This window comes from Barbus barbus (assembly GCF_936440315.1).
Source record: "Barbus barbus genome assembly, chromosome: 28".
Classification (NCBI taxonomy): Eukaryota; Metazoa; Chordata; class Actinopteri; order Cypriniformes; family Cyprinidae; genus Barbus; species Barbus barbus.
This window is the reverse complement of record NC_136756.1, coordinates 5259375-5281966: the sequence shown is the minus strand read 5'-3', so window position 1 is coordinate 5281966 and position 22592 is coordinate 5259375. Positions and strand designations below refer to the sequence as shown.

At 38.3% G+C, this 22592-nt stretch overlaps 2 protein-coding genes across 3 annotated transcripts; one reads left to right on the top strand and one right to left on the bottom strand.

Annotated features, from left to right (window-relative positions):
- The first annotated feature begins 122 nt into the window (after positions 1-122).
- LOC306848237 (Y-box-binding protein 1-like) lies at positions 123-9342 on the top strand. Of its 2 annotated transcripts, none has more exons than XM_079382658.1 (8): positions 123-878; positions 2939-3002; positions 3220-3253; positions 3342-3431; positions 6206-6523; positions 6633-6718; positions 8041-8308; positions 9016-9342. In XM_079382658.1, exons 1-7 carry the CDS (start codon positions 770-772, stop codon positions 8270-8272), a joined length of 933 nt encoding a protein of 310 aa, XP_079238784.1. In that variant the 5' UTR covers positions 123-769; the 3' UTR covers positions 8273-8308; positions 9016-9342. The 2 variants fall into 2 exon arrangements, with proteins under 2 accessions (XP_079238784.1, XP_079238783.1); XM_079382657.1 differs by having other exon boundaries at positions 583-878; positions 6633-6730.
- On the bottom strand, positions 9006-22524 carry LOC306848236 (rho guanine nucleotide exchange factor 16-like). Its single transcript, XM_079382656.1, has 15 exons — positions 22374-22524; positions 20160-20745; positions 18638-18689; positions 17951-18111; positions 17625-17681; positions 16142-16302; positions 14360-14512; positions 14128-14257; positions 12916-12990; positions 12500-12592; positions 11643-11797; positions 11080-11217; positions 9988-10055; positions 9743-9844; positions 9006-9583 (listed from the first exon to the last, which is right to left on the bottom strand). Exons 2-15 carry the CDS (start codon positions 20658-20660, stop codon positions 9444-9446), a joined length of 1986 nt encoding a protein of 661 aa, XP_079238782.1. The 5' UTR covers positions 20661-20745; positions 22374-22524; the 3' UTR covers positions 9006-9443.
- Positions 22525-22592: the final 68 nt, after the last annotated feature.

The window sequence follows — 22592 nt, the reverse complement described above, 5'->3', positions numbered from 1 at the left end:
TATTATGTAATGAAAAACTTATTTTGGATGCGATTAAACGCGATTAATTGTTTGACAACACTATATATAACAATTTATATATATATATGTATATATATATATATATATATATATATAACCATACATACTGTAAATAAATGTAAATCCATTAAATTCAGAGTAGCTTTTCTGGAATGTCTAGAGAAGCAATGTATATACAAAACCATAAAACTAAAACCATAGCTGATTTACCTGCTTTTCATGTATTTATTTAATATGTAAGCCTACCATTGTACCAATATATGTCTGTTCACTTTAAAAACTCTCCATAAGGGATTCAGAACTCTGTCAAATATGCATTATCTTTCAGCTTTCTGGGTCAATATTTTCCTTTTGTTTGGGATATAGATCTGCCAGTATGTCTGGAAGGTTAAATCGGGTCTTCAATTCTGGGCGGTGCTAATTGTTTTTGTAACCAATCATGAGCAGACTTGATGTGCTTTCCGTATGATTGACAGTAAATAGGACCAATGAGCGTCAGTAAAATAATTGACGTTGACTGATCGCAAGTTAATCGACCAATTGGATTGAGGGATGGGTGGAGAGAAGTGACAGAATATTATCCGGCATCGTTACTCGGTCCGTCCAGTTCGATCGGCAGCGGGAGCGAAGAAAGCAAAGCGGAGAGCCTGAAGGCAGCAGCCCCCACCACCGCCGGCCCAGGTTACCATCTAGCACCGGGAAAAACACACTAGAGAGTCACCGCCGGCTTTACCAACAATAAAACAACATGAGCAGCGAGGCCGAAACACAGCAGCAGCCGCCGCAGCCTGCCGCCGACGAGGAGAGGCCATCCAGCCCGGCAGCCGCAGCTACCGCGGGGGATAAGAAGGTCATCGGTAAGCCTTTCAGCGACACCTCAGTTTTTTTGGATTGGGGATTCGTTTATTCAAAAGAATATATTTATTTAATACGTCGCCGCTGTAAGGTTTAATACAAATGAACGGTAACGGATTTTTCAGTTAGGGAAAGCGCTTGGCCTCACGGCAACCGTGTGGTGTCGTTATCCGGCCACCGACTTAATATTAACGTTACTGTATTGCCTTGGCTACCCGGCCAGTGCTTTTGTTATGGAGTTGTCTGTTACTTCATATATTTAAGGATGTATGTACGTTAAATTTGAGACGTTAAACGGTCTCAGTCAGTTTAAATGTTCGCTCGCGTGCCGCGTTCCATCAAACCGCCATGACGCGTGCTCGAGTCCGAGGCCTGCTTCAGTGAACACGAGTCTCAACGCGCTTCTCGCTCCGCAGAGCCGCTAGCGTTATTTACTGCCCATAAACCCACGATACGACTACTATATTATATCTATACATGTATGTTTACGGTGAATGAAGCGGACCCTTGAGCTTGGCCTTGATCGTGACATGACCCAGATCATAATTAGCTATTCGCGTGAGAAACAACGTTAAGTTACACTCCTCTATTATTCGAGTCAAACTGTCGTGTTCGGTGTGAACCGCGTCGGGTTTATACTCGGACGATTATTTCGAAGGCCGGTTTCTTGGGGGGAAGCGAATATAAGCCAGGCTAAACTCTCTCCCTTTGTTCGCGTGGGGCGTTTGACGCGTCGCGCATACGTGTCCTCATCTCCATTAACACCATCAACGCCGTCTCCTGAAGATCCCCTCAGCCAAGAGGCGATTTAAGGTTATAGTACAGATTTACATAACGATCGTTAACGGTAAGATAAGCGTCGTCTACTTCTGCATCGCGACCCTTGATATAAAATGTCCGCCATGGGGTTTGGATGATGGACGCTTCTTTTGTCTTATCTGCTGCTACAAGCTCATAGCGCTTCCAACGATTAGCCAGAAGCGCGAATCACTTGCCAGTCGAGATCTAAACAAACGCATCATCTCGTAATGACTGCTGTGTGCTGTAGTGTGGATGGAGACTCGAGACTGTTTGGCTTCGATCCGGCCACATGGCTGATGCTAGCGTGCTAACTGCAGTTAGCGTCTCAACAGCATCACTTCCTACTTAAGCTCCACATTGGCCAAATGAATGCGCTTACTAATAAACTACAGCATAAGCTATATTTTTAACCAACACCAGGTAATCTTTCACCCCAAGATTTCGTTTTTATTTTATATCCCGTTTTAGTTGTTTCATGACATTTAAGAACGTTTGTTGTTGTTGTTTTTTCCTTTGTAATTCCTATTATTCTAGGTGGCGACTACCGTTTTATATATATGAGAGATTATTTGTGTAATACTTGGTCTCTACTGTTATATTGCATTTTCCCCCTCACTCTAGTAACCCTGTCTTGTACACCCAAAAATAAAAATGGTCATTTGTTTACACTCAAGCTGATACAAACCTGTATGAATTTCTTTCTTATGCCAAACGCGCACAAAAGATATTTTGAAGAATGTTGGTAACCAACATTCTTATGCACTGACTTTTTTCATACTGTTGAAGGGAATGGCTACCAACAGCTGTATTGTTAAACACATTCTTCAAAATATGTTCAACAGAAGAAAGAAACTTAAAGATGACAATTAAAATTGAGCGACCCGTCCTTTTAAACCCTGCGTTATGTCTTGATTACTTTAAACTCCCGCATGAATATTTGTTTTCTTCATAAGATGGGTAGGGGGTTAATAATGTGAACTCTGTGGGTCAGGGCCTTTCATGGTGATGGAGGCTCTTCTGATAAGAGCAGCTGCCTTTGCATCACAGTCTATTAAAAGCACCACAGTTGGAGGTTATCAATGGAGACAATTTACTCAACTTGCCAAGGATGGCATTTTAATTGACTTGCTAATGCTATGCATCTTTATCTCAACAGTTGGAGCTTTACTCAAAAACAGTACTTGTGTAGAACAGTGTCTGATATTTCAAAACAATCTTGGTGTGGTTTTGAACTTTTTTTTTTTTTTTTTCTCTTTTAAAGCAACAAAAGTCCTGGGGACAGTGAAATGGTTCAATGTAAGGAACGGCTACGGTTTCATCAACAGGTAAATAACATTCTCTAAAGACTCTCTCTAATATGATATGTGGGTCAGGGAACATCCGCAATCCTATTACAGCCGTTATGTGCTTACAAAGCCAGACCTGACTTGCACTACCACGCTATTATTCATTCAAATATTTAACTCGCTCTTCAACCCTGCATGCTTGTTTATTCTCCATCTGTTCTCAATTATTAACATTTCACTCTCTGGATATTTGCAGGAATGACACAAAGGAAGATGTCTTTGTGCACCAGGTAGTTATTTTCTATAATTGTCACCATGGCATAAAAAAAAATGTTTTGGGGGAAATGTGTTTTCTGATTGCTTGTGCTTTATATCCAGACCGCCATTAAGAAGAACAATCCAAGGAAATATCTTCGTAGCGTCGGGGACGGAGAGACTGTGGAGTTTGATGTCGTAGAAGGGGAGAAGGTGAGCTTCAGTTTTTGTTGTTTATAGAGTTCAACTAGTTTCGCACTCCTGTGGCTTAATTAATAGTTTAAGGTTCTCATTTCGAATGGAACGATGTATTACTTACTATTATTATTATTACCTAGTTATTTATTAATGCACTACCAGTCAAAGGTTTGTGCCTTTTGTCTTTAAAACATTATGATTGATCAAAAGCCTTGACTTAAATGTTTGAATTTTGTACACAAAATTGTCTGAATATCTTCCGAGTCTTGACTGAATTTTTTGGACCTAAAGTGTCCATCATGCATGTGAACTCCTTATGTCACACTCTGCTTATTCAAGAAACTTCATATTTAAGATACTTTGCATTTGTTTGTTCACTACATAATTCCAATATCTTCATTTATTTCATAGTTTGACTTTTAATCTCGTATTAATACAAATAATGTTGTTAACTTATTTTTAAATTATTATTTTGACGTGTAGCTAGGACTATTTACTAGGGGCTGCTTCCTTAAGAGTGTTAAAAAAAACTTAGTGGATCCTAGTGTTGGGCGATATGCTCAATTGTCATATCGTCCCATTATCCGCCTATGAGATTGCCGATACATGATATTACCGTGTAATTTGTTCAAATATTTACTTTACTTGGTTTCATTGCCGGAGAGTGAACCAACTCCAGCGTAAGGCTAAAAGCAGCCTAATATTTTTAATGACTGAATTTGTATTTAAGTTTAATAGAAATTTATTAATGTACTAATTATAATGCTTACAATTCCTCAGTTATTCAAACAGCAGCTACAGAAAACGAGCAAACAGCATTTACATTGCATATACTTGTGCTAAACTGAAGTCATGATGATATTCTAGTTTAAAAACACTCCCGCTATAATCAGTGAAGCTCTCTACACTTAATGAATACATATCTTATCATAAAGTGCACAGGGTTTCCGCGGGGTCTTAAAAAGTCTTAAGGCCTTAAATTGTACAAAAAAGTCTTAAAATTAGTTGCATCACATTTAAGACTTTTTATGATTTCAAGAGGTCTTAAATTTGGAGATGGAAAGCCTTTTGAAGTTTAATAGTCATATTCAGCCATATCGCAATTCTGGTCTATGATTTCATTAAATAAACATGAGCGCTGCAAGTTCAAAGTCCGGTTCTGCGCTGCTTTGTGTTCTGTCTTTACCGGGAAAACCATTATATTTCTGCCGAACACCTCACCTGCTGGCAGAGAATGAATCCGTTAACAGGTTAAACTGGTTAAACCGGTTGCAAGATTCAGTCTATTAATGCATTTAGAATGATCACATAATTTAAGATATGGGGGAGGAAATGTATAGCCTACATTTCATATTGTGAATATCACACGAAGAGTGCCTTATTTAATTTTTTTTTTTATCAGCATGATTACAAATGTGATATTGATTTTATGCCACAGTTCAATAAACAAGAAATTAATATTAAGAGACTTGCATTTTAGACGCCATATTTCCAGCTTTTGCTCTGTCTCTCTAACAAAAATCATTCCAAACACAGCCACAGCACTGTTTTGCGTCTCTGATCAACATGACAGTGATTCGTTCCTGAACGAATCAACGTTTAAATGATTTGGTTCAATCGTAATGACTTTCTTATTAACGCTGACTTACTGCCACCTATTGGCTGTTTTAATATCACTTTTAAAGTGTCTTAATTTTTATGAAACGTTAAACGGATGTTTGAAATTGCTTCAAATATCAAAACATCATTTTTCAAGTCGTCACCTTTATTTATATAGCGCTTTTAACGATACAGATTGTCGAAGCACTTAACAGTATCCAATTGGAGGATAGAGTGTCAGTAATGTATAAAAATAAGATTAAAGGCATTTCATTATTGAATTCAGATGTCATTGTCTTGCTCCATTTAGTTTAAATAGTATCTGTGAAATCATTGACGATAATCGCTAGAAATTAAGTGTCCCCGTAATCAAGTGTTTATGCACTTGTAACTGCAGTTTAGCATTCTATGTGCCTCTGAGCTGCATTAAAGTGTGTGAATGCGTCTAAATGCCACTTCAGATACATTGCAAAGAAATTGTTGATACTGATTTAATTTGCTTGGTAACAGCCCAAATGCAAGAGTTTGACTCAAAAGATGATGCACACTTTTAGAAAAAATGGCTTAAAGGTAAAAATGCCCATCCAACTTGTTGGAAAAGATTAATTTCTATCACTGCTGTGAACTGACCACACAGAATATGAAGAACTTATTAAAAAGAATTCAGGAGTTCCTGACATGGTAATCTTTAAGATACCAGCACAATAACACACTCCGCAAAATATCGTCTAAAACTCATGACTCATCTGAACACCTCTGATTGGCCATTGCATTCAAAGTCAACAGAATCGAGTGTGACTGGTTATAACATGCTACTCTGTAAAAACGTGGAAAGAAATTGGATGGAACAAATAATCCCTAATATTTAGTATTACTAGCTTGATGATGATGATGATAATAATAATCAGGCAATAAGGCATCAGCCACAGGCGATATCGCTGACTATCGTCGATACACAATACTATTGTCTATCACAACCCTAGTGGATCCAGGGTAAAAAGAGTTAAATTCCTTACTTAAACTGTATTAACAAGATATTGATTTGAATGAAATTTCTGTCCAGACTACTGTACAGCAGCCTTTTCGAAATGACTTCCAGGAAATTTCTCCATTCTGCATCCATTATCCAAACTAAATGTGTCTCTATTGAATTAGGAGATATTCAATATACATTGTCTTCGTTCTTTCAGGGTGCTGAGGCAGCCAATGTTACTGGCCCGGGTGGTGTTCCTGTGCAGGGCAGCAAGTATGCGGCTGACAGGAACCGATACAGGCGGTACCCACGCAGGAGGGGGCCCGCCCGTGACTACCAGGAGAACTATCAGAGCGATGGAGAGACACGGGAGAAGAGAGAAGAGGAAGAACACTCCCCCGAGGGTGAGATGCAGCAACAGCAGCGTAGACCCACCTACCCCGGCAGACGGCGCTACCCACCATACTTTGTGCGCCGACGTTACGGCAGACGCCCTGCATACACCAACGCACCCCAGAGAGGAGAAATGACAGAGGTAGGTGAATCTGTATCCATGAATTGAATATTACATTATATAGTGTTTCGAAACTAAATTAATGTTGTTAGAAGCTTTTTGTCTGAGACATGCTCCTCTTGATTTCTAGGGTGGGGAAGGTGATGAGAACCAAGGTGGTCCAGACCAGGGCAACAAACCAATGAGGCAGAACTACTACAGAGGCTTCCGACCAAGGTTCAGACCCAGGTTTGCATGTTGTGTTTGCAGACGTGAGTGAGGCTGCAGCAGTAAGATTAACAAGACTGCAGTTAGAGCCAAACGATATTTCAGATATTCACAATATTTGAAATTAAAATTAGGCAATATTGTGAATACTACTTAGTTTGGCTGTTAAATCTCCTAAATGAGGGTCCTTAAAATCTGGCCCTGGAAGGCCACAGCCCTGCGAAGTTTAGCTCCAACCCTAATCAAATACACCTAAGAAAAAGCTAAGTTTTCCAGTAACTCTGAAGACTTGAGGTAGGTGAGTCTGATCAGGGTTTGAGGTAAACTCGAGACCAGATTTGAGGAACCTTGTCCTAAATTTCAGATATACAAGAAGTCTGATTTAAATTTCAGTAACAAAACAGTAGTTCAGTGTTTGCTCAGGTCTGCATGGCATCTTGCATATTAAATTGTTTTGGTAATAGCATTTTGTGTAACTGATGCATGCTCTTGTGGCCCAAACTTAACTTATGGTAGACTTCCACAAAGAATCGATCACTAACAGTAGAGTCCCTCTAGAGTAGATTATTTCTGATAACAAGAAAAATAACGTAAATTGCTAGCAAGTTAAAACGCTTGGTGTGTTCAACTTAAAGCAGACTGATCGGTGTGTGACATCAAAGTACCGTGAGAGCTTTAGAGAGCACCGTTAGAGAGATTTGAAAGCACAAACACACCTTTTGTCTTGCCTTTTAACTTTAACTGCATTTGTAGTCGGTGCCATTACTAGCCGCTGGCCAGACCGATAAACAAACCAGAAGTTAACTTCGGGCCAGGTGTGTGCATCCAATGAAACAGTCTTATGAGTGTGAAGCAGCATGATTTTTTTTTTTTTTTTTTTTGAATTACATTGAAAACATGCCTATATATGTATAAAAACACAAAAATAAAGTATTTATTTTTTTGGTGAAAATGTAGCTGTATTGGCCAGCTCGAATTGAAATGTAGTTAAGCATGACTGGTCCCTTTAACGGCTAATTCTTTGCTTGATGTTCCTCTGAGAACTTGATCCTGATGGATTCTCTACAGCAGGGGTTCACAAACCTGTCCTGGAGGACCCCCTAGCCCTGCACATTTTGTGCGTCTGCCTTCAACTCATCTGCTCGTTAGTAAAGGACATACAAAATGTGCAGGGCTAGGGGTCCTCTAGGATAGGTTTGAGAAACATTGCTCTACAGCATCTTCCTATTTCGAGCAGGTGTTTTTTTTTTTTTTTTATAAATAAACTCGAGCCTTTAAATTTTTGGGGATCTTTTAAGCTTTGCATGTAAGTGCATTATCCTATCCTGCAGGGGTCCCCCACGCCCACGGCCAGAGCGGGAAGAAGGGGAGGAGGATAAAGAGAACCAGGATGAGGGTGGGCAGAACCAGGAGCCCCGTCAGCGACGCTACCGCCGCAACTTCAACTACCGCCGCAGACGGCCCCAGACAACCAAGCCTCAAGACGGCAAAGACAGCAAGGCAGCCGACGCATCAGCCGACAAATCAGCCGCTCCCGAAGCTGAACAGGGCGGAGCAGATTAACTGCCACCGGCTTGAACATCTAGACCATCCGGCCGGGTGGGTGCTGTTGTCATTGCATATGAATGAATGTACTTGCTTATGTTGGGCTTTTGACTGGCGTGCTTTCTTAGTGAACCGTTCATGAGTCCATCCTGTAGGTATTTTCTTTGTGTTGTTTGTTTATTTGGAACATGTCCTGGTCACATTTCATGCCCCAAAACTCAAATGCAAAAGGTTTTTTTTTTTTTTTTGCTTTAAGAAAATAAAACCTATTTGTTGAAGCAAAATAAATCAATGCTTTGCCTTCGTTTTCATGATTCATTTTCACCTTATTCTCATTACTGTGTAAAATTTAAAATGTATACATCCTGGAAATGTTTTTTTTCTGATTACAAAATTATTCTAAATTTACTGTAACAATGCATAATTGCCATAAATGCTTTATAAAAGAATTTAGCATTTGTAATTTTTATTTTTTTTAAATGAATGCACTTTAGAATGAGCTATGCCTTGGATATTTTTGTGACGTTTGCTTTCTATTTGAATTGTTTTATCGGCACATAGTTGTGTGGCTGTCGAATGGGAGGGGGTGGACTCTATATAATGGATGTTTCAGCTTCACTTTGCACTTTTCATTGATGAAAGGCTAGATGATAATGCTGTGGATTTGATTTAGCAGACAGTCTGGCAGTGTGTTGTGCTACTGATTGATGGATCGTTTTAAACATGCTAACCTCTTCTTTTTTTTTTGTTTGCATTTGCAGTTTTGCCAAGCAGAAACATCAAGATCTGAGCAATAAGAAACCAATATGACTTCGATCGTCTAAGCTTGCGAAAATGCATTTCGACCAGATTACCACCAATTGCCTGCAGACTCTATGCAGACCTGTTTTCTTTTTCCATTATTTTTGTGACAGCTAAAAATTTTGGGGAAACAGCAGATGTTTTTCTAAATCGGTCTTAAGTTTTTACACCAAATGGTTTTTAAAAGTAATTTGATATCTGGTCAGTTTGACATTTTTAAATAACTTTTTATGTATCCAAACATGAATTTTAACAAAGGCGAGCTGAAATAAAAACCAGAAACCGTTCCTCTAGTATGAGTGGTGTTTGCCGTGAACCAAGAGTTCATGAGGTCACTTGTTTAAAATCATGAGTATCTCTGTAAACTGAGTGTCCTTCAGTGTATCGCTCAGACGTCGGTCTCCTTGCGCAGTCGCTCCATACGCTGTATGTTGTTCTCCATGGCGGTGCGGTTTGTGATCTGAGTGGCACAGTTGGCAGGAAACCAGCCCCTCTCACCATCTCTCATCCGTTCTCCGTGACACCAGCCTACGGCAAAACAGAGACTTGCACATTGACCTAATTCCTCTGTATTTACATATTCATTTAGTAGACTCTTATCCAAAGCAACTTAGAAGAAAACGTCCATGTGAACAGCAGTGAAGTGACACGCTGAGAGGTTGACGCCATTTCAGCTTCCATGTTTACCTTCCACTTCCTGTAAAACAATGACCAGTTCTGCCTGCTGTAGGCTCAGCTCATCTGGTGCTTTTGGCATGTAGGCTTTGGTAGCTTCATATTGAGGCAAGTCTTGGAGACCCAAACAAAATGAAGTGTTAGTGATAGAACATGCTAAACTTGAGCAGAAAAGTGGTTACTGAGAATTAATGTGCATAAAAATTATGATGCAAGGTTATTTTAATGACAAATGACACTGAATGGCTCAGACTCACCATCATTAGCGATGCTCCTGCTTTTTTTGACATCGTGGAGTGCGGTGACCCATCGAGCTCTATCCAGCCTAACAACATTTCAGAGCAATAATCTATCAATTACAACAGAAGTAAATAAGGGCAAAAACTAAATATTACGAAGTAACATTTAGTTTGTCATAGCTACTGTTAAACCAGTCTTTTTCAGTATAATTAACTAACAGCATAATTCTAGAAACATGCCCTTCAGGCTGTGCTTCATGTCTTTTTGCTGTGAAGTCTTTACATTTTTAGTAATATTTCAAGAAGACTGAAACAACCTAGGTTTACTTGATTTATCCATGCATCATTTACAAGAAAAGTCATGTTAAAATGTCTATGACAATAAATAATAGCCTGATTTTTCAAATATACTCCCCCCAAAAAACCCACATATGCAAACCTTTTTAGATTTTGTGTAAAGTTTCACTAACTTCAAATTGTGACTTATTTTGTATGTCAGGCTTTACAGGGTTAATTATGACATCTCATCACATATGTGACCTTGGAGCACAAAAGCAGTCTTAAGTCGCTGGGGTATATTTGTAGCAATAGCCAAAAATACATTGCATGCCAAAAAATCATTAGGATATTAAGTAAAGACTTAATATCATGTTTCATGAAGATATTTTGTAAATATATCAAAACTTTATTTTTGATTAGTAATATGCATTGCTAAGGACTTCATTTGAACAACTTTAAAGGAGATTTTCTCAATATTTAGATTTTTTTGCACCCTCAGATTCCAGATTTTCAAATAGTTGTATCTCTGCCAAATATTGTCCTATCATAACAAATCAATGGAAAGCTTATTTATTCAGCTTTCAGATAATGTCTAAATCTAAATTTCGAAAAATTTACACTTAAGACTGGTTTTGTGGTCCAGGGTCACATATATTGCTTTCCCATCAAAACTATTCTAACATCTATTGTGCTTTTCTGAAGACAATAAAGGGTGAGAATCACCCTAAAAAACAGTCTATGCTGGTTGTGAACCTGGAATATTCCTTAACATGTTGTGTTTAAAAGAAGAGCTCCATCTGCTGATGAACAGGTGTCTCATGGAGATCTTACTTGTTTTCCGCCACGAGTATCATCTGCTCACTGCTGGCATGCATCAGCAGCTTCAGATTGAGTTTGGAGTCCGTCGTTTCCTCTTCCGCCTCAACCTTGTCCACAGTGGCGTAGTCCAACACAACATAACTCTCCTCACTAGATAAACAGTGTTATTGAAACCAATTAATATCAATTCATACATCAGTTATGCAACATGAACAAAGTCAATGCCACAGTCACATGACGGCAAGAATAATTGGATTCTGACCTACATTTGTCAAATCACTGTGTGCTGTATCCCACAATGCAATGGGTTCGATCGATCATTAACACTGAAAAATGAACCTCCGGTATTATCAGCCATACTTTTTGTTTTACTGTGTTTATATGTTAAATAGTACAGGGTTCAGAAAAGTTTGAAAAAAAATCAGAGTTGTGTTGCCAGACTTTTGCCCCTATTTAGTGTTTTTTGTTTTTTTTTGTAATAATAGAAAATTAAGAATTTGTGCTGTGGTATGATAGAGCGGATGCTGAATACAGCTGTTATGTGGTCCGAGACTGCACGGCGTCACAGGTCTGACCTCTTTTTCTTGGTGACGATGAGCACATCATTGAAGAGGAACAGATAGTAGCTCTTAATGCTGATCGCCTTCCGGAAAATGCTCAGATCATCAGTGTACACCGCCAGCTCACCGCTCTTCTTCAGCCAGCGAGATGACGACACTAACGGGAAAGGCTAAACACATACATACACAAGCATTGAGATACTAACAGAAAAAGCTGAGAAACAATCCTTTTTATCTTAACACACATCCGTGGTCTTTTGTGTTTTTCTTTGCAGTCATCTATTAAAATGACTTATTCTTCAACTAAACTCTTGACATCTGGCAACCGCAACCATGAAAGCTTGAAGAACCTTCACTTTCAGAAAAAAAAGCTGTCACTGGGGCAGTACCGGTACCTTTTTCAACTGCTCACACACATTTTCAAAACTTTGCCTCTGAACGTTACACACAAATCCAAGAATTGCACATGCAAAATGCCTCGCACCTCTTGCAAAATATATATCACAAACCCATCTCAAAAGCAAACACCTTTACCATAATATTAATTCCTGTTAGATTTTGTGTGTGTTACATTGAGAATTATGTGTTGTGTTTTGCAAAAAGTGTTTTATGAAACTGAAAACTGAGTCAAAGGCTGATAAGTGTATGGTTTTGCAGATTTGGTGTGAGGTTCTGGTGTTTGAGTGTCAGGTTTTGTGTGTAAGTGGTTGAAAAAAACTGTAAAAGGAACAATTTAATAACTAATTCATCCAGAGTAGGATAATTATTTTATGGAAAAATACCTAAAAACCAGGCCTCATCGGAGTCAGAAACGTGAATTGCTTGCTTTAAATATGTCTCCTAAAAGTAACCTAACATGCCTAAACATGTACCTTGATTTTGCCGAACTCCATCTGTTTCTGGATGGTGTACATCTGCTCCGTCCGCTCCATCCTCCGCGCTCCATCATTACAGCACTTCACCAGCTAACAGGAGAAAAGGGAGGAAAAAAGCATTTCGGTCAGCTGTGAAAAGCTGCTTCGAGTACTAGAGCTACTAAACGTTTCTGAAACACATTCAAGAGCAGAGGCAACTTCATCATATATGGGAATATAAGTAAGTTGCAGTCACACTTGTGTACATCGTGGCTTCTACAAAAGAATATGTCATTCCTGAACCTCTGAGGTTTTGTTAAACAAAGATAGTTGTGTGCCATAAAACACTTTCATATTTATCCATCCAGATCAACTAGTTTTGAAAAGGTGTGTTTTACACATCCCTAGTTGATGTATAGTGAGTAGCATCGTACCTTACTGATAGCTTTAAAAGCCCAACAGGCAGCAAAGTATTCAGCGGTCTCTTTAGGGGTCTTCTGACAGATGGTCTGCGTAGATGTGGAAAGACAAAATATAACACACAGTTTCAGTACAAGTTCTAATGCTTCAGAACCAATCAAACACACCGGAGCCAGCCAGACGAGATCTTTAGGGTCTCTGGGAAATTACAGGAAGTGTGTTATTGTGTCATGCGCTTTCAAGATGAACATCACTGCATTTAAAGGAATAGTTCACCCAAAAATGAGAATTCTGTCATTATTTACTCACCCTCAGGTTATTCCGAACCTGTATGAGTTTCTTTTTTCTGTTGAATACAAAAGAAGATATTTTGAAGAATATGAGGGGTTACCAAACAGTTAATGGTCCCCATTGACTTCTATAGTATGGAAAAGACAAATAATTCGGAAGTCAGTGGGAAGAAATAAACTTATACAGGGTTGAAATAACTTGAGGTGGGTGAGTATATGATGACAGGATTTTCATTTTTGGGTGAACTGTCCCTTTAAGAGTTGAGCCTCAGATTTCTAATTTGCCTGTTTCTTTTATTGGACTGCATATTAAATATATATATATATTTCTATAGTTCATTAAACTGTATTAACAACATTCTATGCAAATGTACAAGTTCTAGTTATGTTGAATGCTGGCTGTACAGTTATTATGCAATAATGCTTGCAATGCAAAAATATGGGAACATGTGAAAAAGGCATTACATAAGACATTCATTACACACCTCATTTCTAAAACATTAGCAGAACAAACCATTCATAAAATCATGCTTATGTAAATAGTCCTATAAAGGAGAAGAAAAATATCCACAAAATATTCCATTAACCTCTTAAGACCCTGCGGCCTCATGAGAGGACATTATGTTTTAGTGAATTTCTCTGAGACTTGACAGTTTTAATGTCCTGTACAGAGCTCATGTCGTTTTATTTATTAATTTTTTTGAAGAAATTGAGTCCCGATGTCCTCTGCCAAGGACATAGCATAACTCATGAATGAAATATCTTTTTTTTTTCCTCAGGTCTTAAGAGGTTAAGATATATATAGCTATAATTTTCATTCCAACTCCTAAGAGAGCTTGAAGGCAGTATTGCAGCAGAGGTGGAACTGAACTCCAGGTTGGATGACTTAGAAGCTCAATATAAAGCTGCGGTTTACAGGAGGATTGTGTCTCTTACATCCAGAAGAAGTGGCAGGCGAGTGATTCTCTGCATGGGTAAGATGAGGAAGGAGATCATGGGCAAACCTCCACAAGCTTCACTGCCTTCAATCTGCTTCAGAGTCTCTCGAAACACATTGTTACTTGACCTAAACACACAAATAAAGAACCATTAATTCCTATTAACAACTGTTTCCCAATCAAAAGTGCTTGGTTAGCATCTGTTCATTATTGTATGTATGGGTGCTTACTGTAGCTTCTGGAGCGTTCTCTGCTGGAAGGTCTCATTGGAGCAGTATACAATGTACGGCTCAAAATGCTGAGTCGCATATTTATTCACTATATCACTGATGTCCTTGATCACAGGGTGTTTTTGGTGACGTGTATCCAGATCCTCAAAAAACCTAAGAAACATAGTAGCCTATAAGTGTATATTATATGCCAAGATAATTTCTCATTTAATTCCACATTTAAAAATAAAAAAGTTATCAATATCATTATCAATAGAGCGGAAATGCATTTGATTATTTATTTTAGGCAACTGACAAAAGGAAATACTAGGATGTGTAAACAGCGCCATCTGACTAGAACCAGACCACCAGGGGGCGCAAAAGCCTCATGTAACTCTCTGCGGCTCGCTGTTTGGGGAAACTCTCCAGCATTTTAAAATTAAAATTAAAAAAGATACAAATGAAAGGCATGTATCATATCTATCATTGTCTGGACTGTCTCTAGGCCTGAAATCTGGTCTCATTAGTTTGAGAAAAAATGATTTCTCCTACCGCTGGTCAACTTTAACACCGCAGCTTCTCTATTTTCAGTATGGCAAATACTCTTTAGGTAACACAAATACAAAGATTAATTTTACCCCCGAGACTTCCTCCATAAGCTCCTATCAAACAGAAGATTTCGAGCCTGTTATGTCCCAGCCCTAATGGCAACTCCCAGACTGGAAAACCTCACTCCCACAGTCCAGCTAATTGAATGCGCTTGTTTCATAAACAAGACCAAACCTCATGACACAACATGCTCTGAAAGCTTTAGCATATCTTAGAATCACTTCACTTTAACCTGTTTTAGAGCCACACCATTGAATGTCTCCAGAAGAATCATGCATTCACAGTTTCTGAGAAACAGGTATAAAGTTTCATTGTAAATGTGTGAAAGACCCTTTTTTTTGTGAAACATGAATCCAGGCAGTGGCAAGCTGCTTAACCAGTTTAACCAGCGAGTCTGAACACGTCCAACAGTGCAGATACTGCAGTCACGTCTGCTGGAAACTCTTGCGTGATCCTAGATGCAGCTTTTTAAATGACCTGTATTAAATCTGGCTCAGAAAGAGGCTGAACCTGTCTTTCCAGAATTAATGATACACTATACACAGTAGTTTTCTTGCTACACGTGTCATGCATGGTATAGCACTGAAAAAGCACCAAATGACTTCATGTACTGAGTAAATAAAATAGAATTATTATTGGTCCGCTGCAGTTTTCCCATGGGCTACTTTTATACTGGTTGCTTAGGGAACCCTTGAAAAAGATAATGACCGAGGAAAACCCCCCAGGAACATGATTTTAGAGCAATTTATAAAGCCAATTTCCCCCGGTTTTGTTACACAGACCTGGCAACCCTGACCAGTTGGCTGATAGGAGCTGCAACATGATTTAACTTGCAAGAACAATAGTGTGATTTAATTGTGCAAATCAAAGCAATTAAATCACACTATAAGAGAAATCTCTTGATTTGCATAAACACAAACTTTAACTACTTTCTAATATGGGTCACACTATTTAATGTTTCATGGTATTCACACATATGTAAATGCTGGAGACCAGAAACGTAAGCTCATGCAAAGCTGATCCACATTTTGTTGCCTTCTAGATTTTAAGTTTGGTGAATGAAATAGAGGATTAATTGCGGTGGGAGCTCTAGCTGAATTAAAAGAGCTAAATTCACTAAAATATATTTCATTTTTCAAGGGTTGTCATGTTATGATCCACATTAGAATTTATAAGATAAGAGAAAGTTTGTACCGTTTGCTGACGTCCTGGATGACGGATATGTTGGAGAACAGATGATGGTGTTCGGTCGTTGTCATGGTCTTTTTCAAATCTGCACTGTCTTTAAAATGAGTCGCCAGGATATTTAAACTGTGCTGGTAGGAATATTCTGACGTGAGGATTTCAAAGATGGCCTGCACACACACACACACAAATAAATAAGTACACAGTGTGACATGTGATCTGAACTTGTTACAGAGAAACCCTCTTATTATTGAGCCCACTCTTAAAACAGCCTCAAAGATGCCAGAAAGCAACACCCTGAACATAGTAACATCAAGAACTTTTCAAGTCGGCAACTCAAAAACCCTAAAATATATATGTACAGTATATAATATATAAAACGAAACCAAAACACTAATCTGAAGAAACTTCAATGTGACATCAATAACTTTATAAAACCAAGATGAAGAAACACTGCCTTATTAGTCAATGGTTGTCTAAGAGTTAACTGTGTGCTAATGTGCAGTTCTGTTAGAGGTGCTTGCTTAGGCAAGCATTACCACTTCTCAAACATAAAGTTACTTATTTAAACAATTAATCTTTGGCATGTAAGCTGTTCCACCCCTTCTGTGCTTGAATGCACCTCAGGTCATGTGGCTTAAGGAGAAGTGTGCCATTACTTTTCTAAGAGTCAGATGTGTAACCTTCACCCAGTGGACGATGAAACCACACAGACTTACAATGTAGGACGAATCCAACCATGTGTTCATATACAGTATATCTATAAGAACTATCAGAGATCTGCCGTGCTTCTCTTTCTCTCCTGAAAAGACCTTTTGTTTCAGTAAATCATGGTTTATAAGACATGCTTTAAAGTTCAAACACGCTTTAGGAATGAATGGCCTTTCCGTGAAAATCCACAATACAGCCTCATTTAAAGCAGCAGGTGGAACAAATGATCAGTTAAGAGTCTGATGTCTGGGTGTGTCTGTGTGTGAGTGTGCACAAAGTGAACTTTAGTATTTACACAGCCATTTGAGTGCACTCATATCAACACTACAGCCATCTGACAATGACTACATGAAAGGACGTCAGTGACTAGTGCCAGTCTGACACACGTATCTGTGTGTATATATAGATATATATAGTAACATTGTGGAATATGATTACAATTTACCGTAACTTTTCTGTTTGAATATATTCTAAAATATAATTTATTTCTGTGATGCAAGCTGAATTTTCAGTAGCCATTACTGCAGTGTCACTTCCTTCAGAAATCATTCTGATACGCTGCTAATAACAACCATTACTAATATTTGAACAGCAAATCAACATATCACAATGACTTGTGTTTTGCTACATAATAAATATACTACATTTTATAATATTAAACCTAATATTAAAATATGAAAGTTATTTTAAATTGCAATATTTTACAATATTACTGTTTTTATTGCATTTTTGATCAATAAATGCAGCCTTGATGAGCATAAGAGCCCTGAAATAGACTCACTTCTTGTCTTTTGCGTTCTTCAGGGGAGATGATATCCAAAATGCCCAAATCTTTCACCTAAGTTTGAAATAAAACAATAAATGTGCTTATTACGAATCAGCAACACTCTTTTGTAAATATGAGCCTATTTGTATTTAATACATGTAATTTTTACATTTACATGAATAATTTAATGTACTGCATCTATGTCCTAATCACAAAATAGTTTCTCTGAAGTCTCTAAATGTTATATGCTCATGCTCATTTGACACTTCTCCTCTCAGAGGTTTCAGCCACAGCTCGATCTCAAGCGAGTGGCCCTTCAGCAGGGATTTGGTCCTCATCACCTGTGGCAGTTGACTCCATGTCATGTACGCTGCCTTATAGTTCTTCACCACGATGCCCTGATCCTCTTCTCGAGGCTCGGTCGGTGAGAACTCATCGTCCTCTGTGCTCAGGTTGCTGGCATTCAGGCCTCGCTCCTTGATCTCCTGGTAAAACCGTGGCTCTGTAAGAAGATAATGAACAACGTTCAACCCGCTGCGGTTCATATAGTATCACTTTTGAAGTTTCTGGCTTTAGAAGTTCTACAACGATTATTGAAGGAATAACAATCCATCTCACTTTACCCAAAAATATAATCACTGGGATTCAATCTACGCTGGTAACATTTACAATAAGGTTACATTTGTTAATAACTACATTATATTTTAAACATTTACTAATACAATAATCAAATCAAAAGTTATAGTAGTTAATATAATTTAATGCACCTGAGCCAACATGAACTAACAATGTAGGGTTTATGTTTATTTAATTTTAAATGATTATTTCATATTTAATGGATGAACTAATGGGATTATTGTAAGGTGTTACTGCTGCATGTATAGTTTTTTGAGGTGCATATGTTCATCGAGGCAAACTTGGAAAGTTCACAATGCTATCAGCTTGGATGGATGGATGGATACTATATATAGTACACTATCTTATGCATTTAAACAAATTTTTTTTAGGAAAAACATTGAACAACAAACCATCTTTAAACGAGCCAGCTTGCTTCCTGTTCCTGATCCTTCCCAATGTCCTCTGTAAGGAAAGACAGCAGAAATACATATGACAATGTGATATTTTTTTTTCTGAAGGGTGAAAAAAACGTAAAAGGTTCTTTGATAGTTTACAACTTGAGAAAAACTGCATTAAGCTTTTATCATATCATTCCATATAAACCCCCATGATGTTATAAAAGTCTTCTGAAAGTTTGAATATGGTTTGAATATTTTTGAATTTACTGAAAGAAGAGTATAGATCTGAAAGGACCGCTGAGGGAGAGATATTGGGATTAGGGTCGGGACACGACCCACCAGAGTCACTTACGCCAACAGTTTAAACGTGTCTTATATGAGCACATGTGCTACACACTCCAGCATGCATTTATGATTTTTTTGTCACCATTTTGAGTCACCATTTGGATTTAATAAGCAAGCAAATACTGAAGAGTCATTTCTTAACCTTGTCGGAAAGACATGTCCATATTCCAAGATGACAAAGGCAAGATTCACCAGGCTTAATTCGTGAAATTGTGGTTCAGTGGAATCATTTTCATGTATGAATTGGCCTCCACAGAGTCCTGAGCCTAACCTTACTGAAAGTCTTTGGGATGTTCTGGGGTTTACAAAGTGGTTTAACTCTCCCCCTGTCAATACAAGATCTCAGCTGAACAGAAAACCAAGTCCTGATCCCAGCTGAACTCCTCTGGTGTGACTTTATATGCAGACCTTGACCCAAAAACTCATCAGCAAACACCAATGACTTGTATAGAGACTATAAGGACAAAAGTGTTGGGACCCCCTTCTTTAGAACAGAAAAAGGCAACAAAACTGTGGCAACAAAGATGAAAACAGTTAATGTATTTAAAAATTGTATTTCCATCTCTGTTGCAACAGTTTTGGACGTGTCTAAAATGACAGCACCCTTATGTACAAGTCATTGGTGTTTGCTGATGAGTTTTTGGCTCAAGATCTGCATATAAAGTCACACCAGAGGAGTTCAGCTAGGTTTCGGCAGACCAGTCAAGTTCCTCCACACTGACTCAATCGATCATTTCTTTTGAACCTTATAGAATAGAAAAGGGTTCTGTCCAAACCGTTGCTATATTAGAAGCACACAATTCCCTAGAATATCATTATATGCTTTAACATTAAGATTTGTAATCATAGAAATTACTAAAGTAGTCAAACCTGATCATTAGAAGGGGGTGAACCAAAACTTTTGGCAATATAGTAGTGTAGGATTAAATGAATCGTTGCCAAACATACAACATGCCAGAAACATATTATTTACTGCAAACCTAAAATCTTATATATTTGCTTCTTTAAATCTAGATGGCTAGATATAAGATGTTTTTAATAAGATCTAGAAATAAATGTGTTCAAAAAATAACACTCCAACAATACATTTCACAATGTCTTATAAAATCTAAATCCTGATTGTGGATTCAACAAACTATGTTCATTTGAAAGCATCCAGAACAGAATAAACCGAAAGCAAAACACTTGCCTTGCGTCCTGATTTCTGTGCTTGCTTTTGGTTGACATCCTTCACTTCACTGACCGGTGTCAGCATTTCTGTTTGGAGTTCGCTTGGCAAAGCATCAAGATTCAGACTAGTGACGGCAGCACGATACGATTTATTCCTGCGATTTCTCCTCTGTGAAAACGCACCGCCCGAATCACTGTCACAGTCCTCCCAGGAGACGTCTGAGGGCTGCAGGCTGACAGGCAGGGTCACCACGGTGGTGTGGTGGCGGTTTTTTGGGCGGCTGCTCACAGCCAGGTTCTTGGGGATGAGCTGCTGAGTGCCCTGCCTGCGAGCAGCTTCGCTCTGGGTGCTGAGCACTACAGCTTTCCTCTCATCCTCTGGGGAATCCACTCTGGACAGGTCGATGCTCGAGGACGAACGTCCAGATGGCTGGCCCAGCTGAAGGACTGAGCTGAAACGGCTCTCCGGAAGAAGGAGAGACTGGTTCCCCGTGGAGCCACAGGAATTTCTGTGGGACATGGCACCTTCACCCGGTTTCCTGATCGGCTGGAGGAAGTGTTTGTTTCACATCAGTTTGGGGTCACCAGCAGACCACAACACAAACCTGTTACAACAGAGATGGTGGAGTGGCAGAATGAAGCACAGGCTGTTCAGCTGTAATTCTGATATAATGTAATTTGAAACTGTAAGGATGGAAGCCTTTTCACGGTAAAAGATCTCAACGGAAGAAAAGGGCAGGTTAGGAGCATTTACAACACCTGCAAAGAAATATGTGACCCTGGAGCACCAGTCTTTAGTAGTATGGGTATATTTGTAGCAATAGCCAAAAATACATTGTATGGGTCAAAATTATCGATTTTTCTTTTATGCCAAAAATCATTAGGATATTAAGTAAAGATCATGTTCCATGAAGATATATTGTACATTTGTTTTACCGTAAATATATCAAAACTTCATTTTTGATTAGTAATATGCATTGCTAAGAACTTAATTTGGACAACTTTAAAGGTGATTTTCTCAATATTTAGATTTTTTGCACCCTCAGATTCCAAATCTTTAAATAGTTGTATCTGAGGTAAATGTTGTCCTGTCCTAACAAACCATACATCAATGCAAACTTGTTTATTCAGCTTTCAGATGATGTATAAATCAAAAAATGTACACTTATGACTGGTTTTGTGGTCCGGGGTCACATTCACTACCTCTTTGCACTCATTAACAAAGTGCTCAGTGAAGTCTAAATGAAAGTTATAATGATCTAGACTTTGCTAAGATAATGTAATTATCACCTGAAGATAATGAAACAAGTCCAGCTCACATATCACTCCAATTCTTGACTGCAGTAAAAATTGCATTAAAACAACGCCCATTACGTAGCATTTTATTCTTTAGAAATTCAAATCAGCATAAATGATTAACATCATCATAACAAAAACTACTTCAAATTATATATTGCGTCAAGTCACATTTATTTGGATTATCCTTGAAAGCAGCTTCACATTAAGAACCAGGAAAATAACATTTAACGTTATAAAATGTATAAATTACGAAACAATTGTAATTGTAACTGTAAAGGACAAGTTCATTATTTACGAAATGAGCAAGCAGCTCTATAGGAGGAAGCTGTCACATTAATTATATTAACTCTCTTTTAAAAATTATTATTTAATATATGCATTTGTAAATAGCCCAACATATGAAAATATAACAATTTTAATGATAGAGTTGTAATGAAATAGGCAAGTATCATTTCGGTTATATACTACACCAATGTGTGTAATATTAGATTACAGCATAACACATAAATCATCTCATCTAGTTTCATATGTTGTCTGTTTTAATTCTGTGTTTACCATTGTTTACTGTCGCTATTAATACCGCCTGTTATTTTTCCGGGAATCTCTCTCACACCTGTTTGGAATGTCCCTTGATCACGGAAACAGGTGCACAAATCATGTTCAGTTTCGTATAATACTCATATAATTATTCAAAAAATAAAAATGATAATAATAATGTATTTAAGAGGTTTTTAACGCAACCACACATGCCAAAAAAAACTTTATTTTTAAGAGACATATAGCTGTTCGGGAATATTTTAACATATAACTGCTCCTAGTCACCTGGATAAACAACTCACTGTAACTGCACTTCACGCCCAGATTGACAAATTATCAAAACAAGAGCGCTTTTTTGTTCTTTTAAAGGCCATACTTAAATACAGGATTGACTTACCCGGCTAATATCACATGCACTGTGGTTCTGAAAGTGTGCGGATGTCAGATTTCCCTGCACGGATCCTGAACATATTAAATGTTTAGCAGAACTTCAGCGCATACCTGCACCTACACGACCTCTGTCTCGCTCGCGCTCCGTCGCTGCAGGTGAGCCCGGCCACGCCCACCACTTCCTCTAAATCACACGCAGTATTGCAAACGTCTGTATTTCTGCACA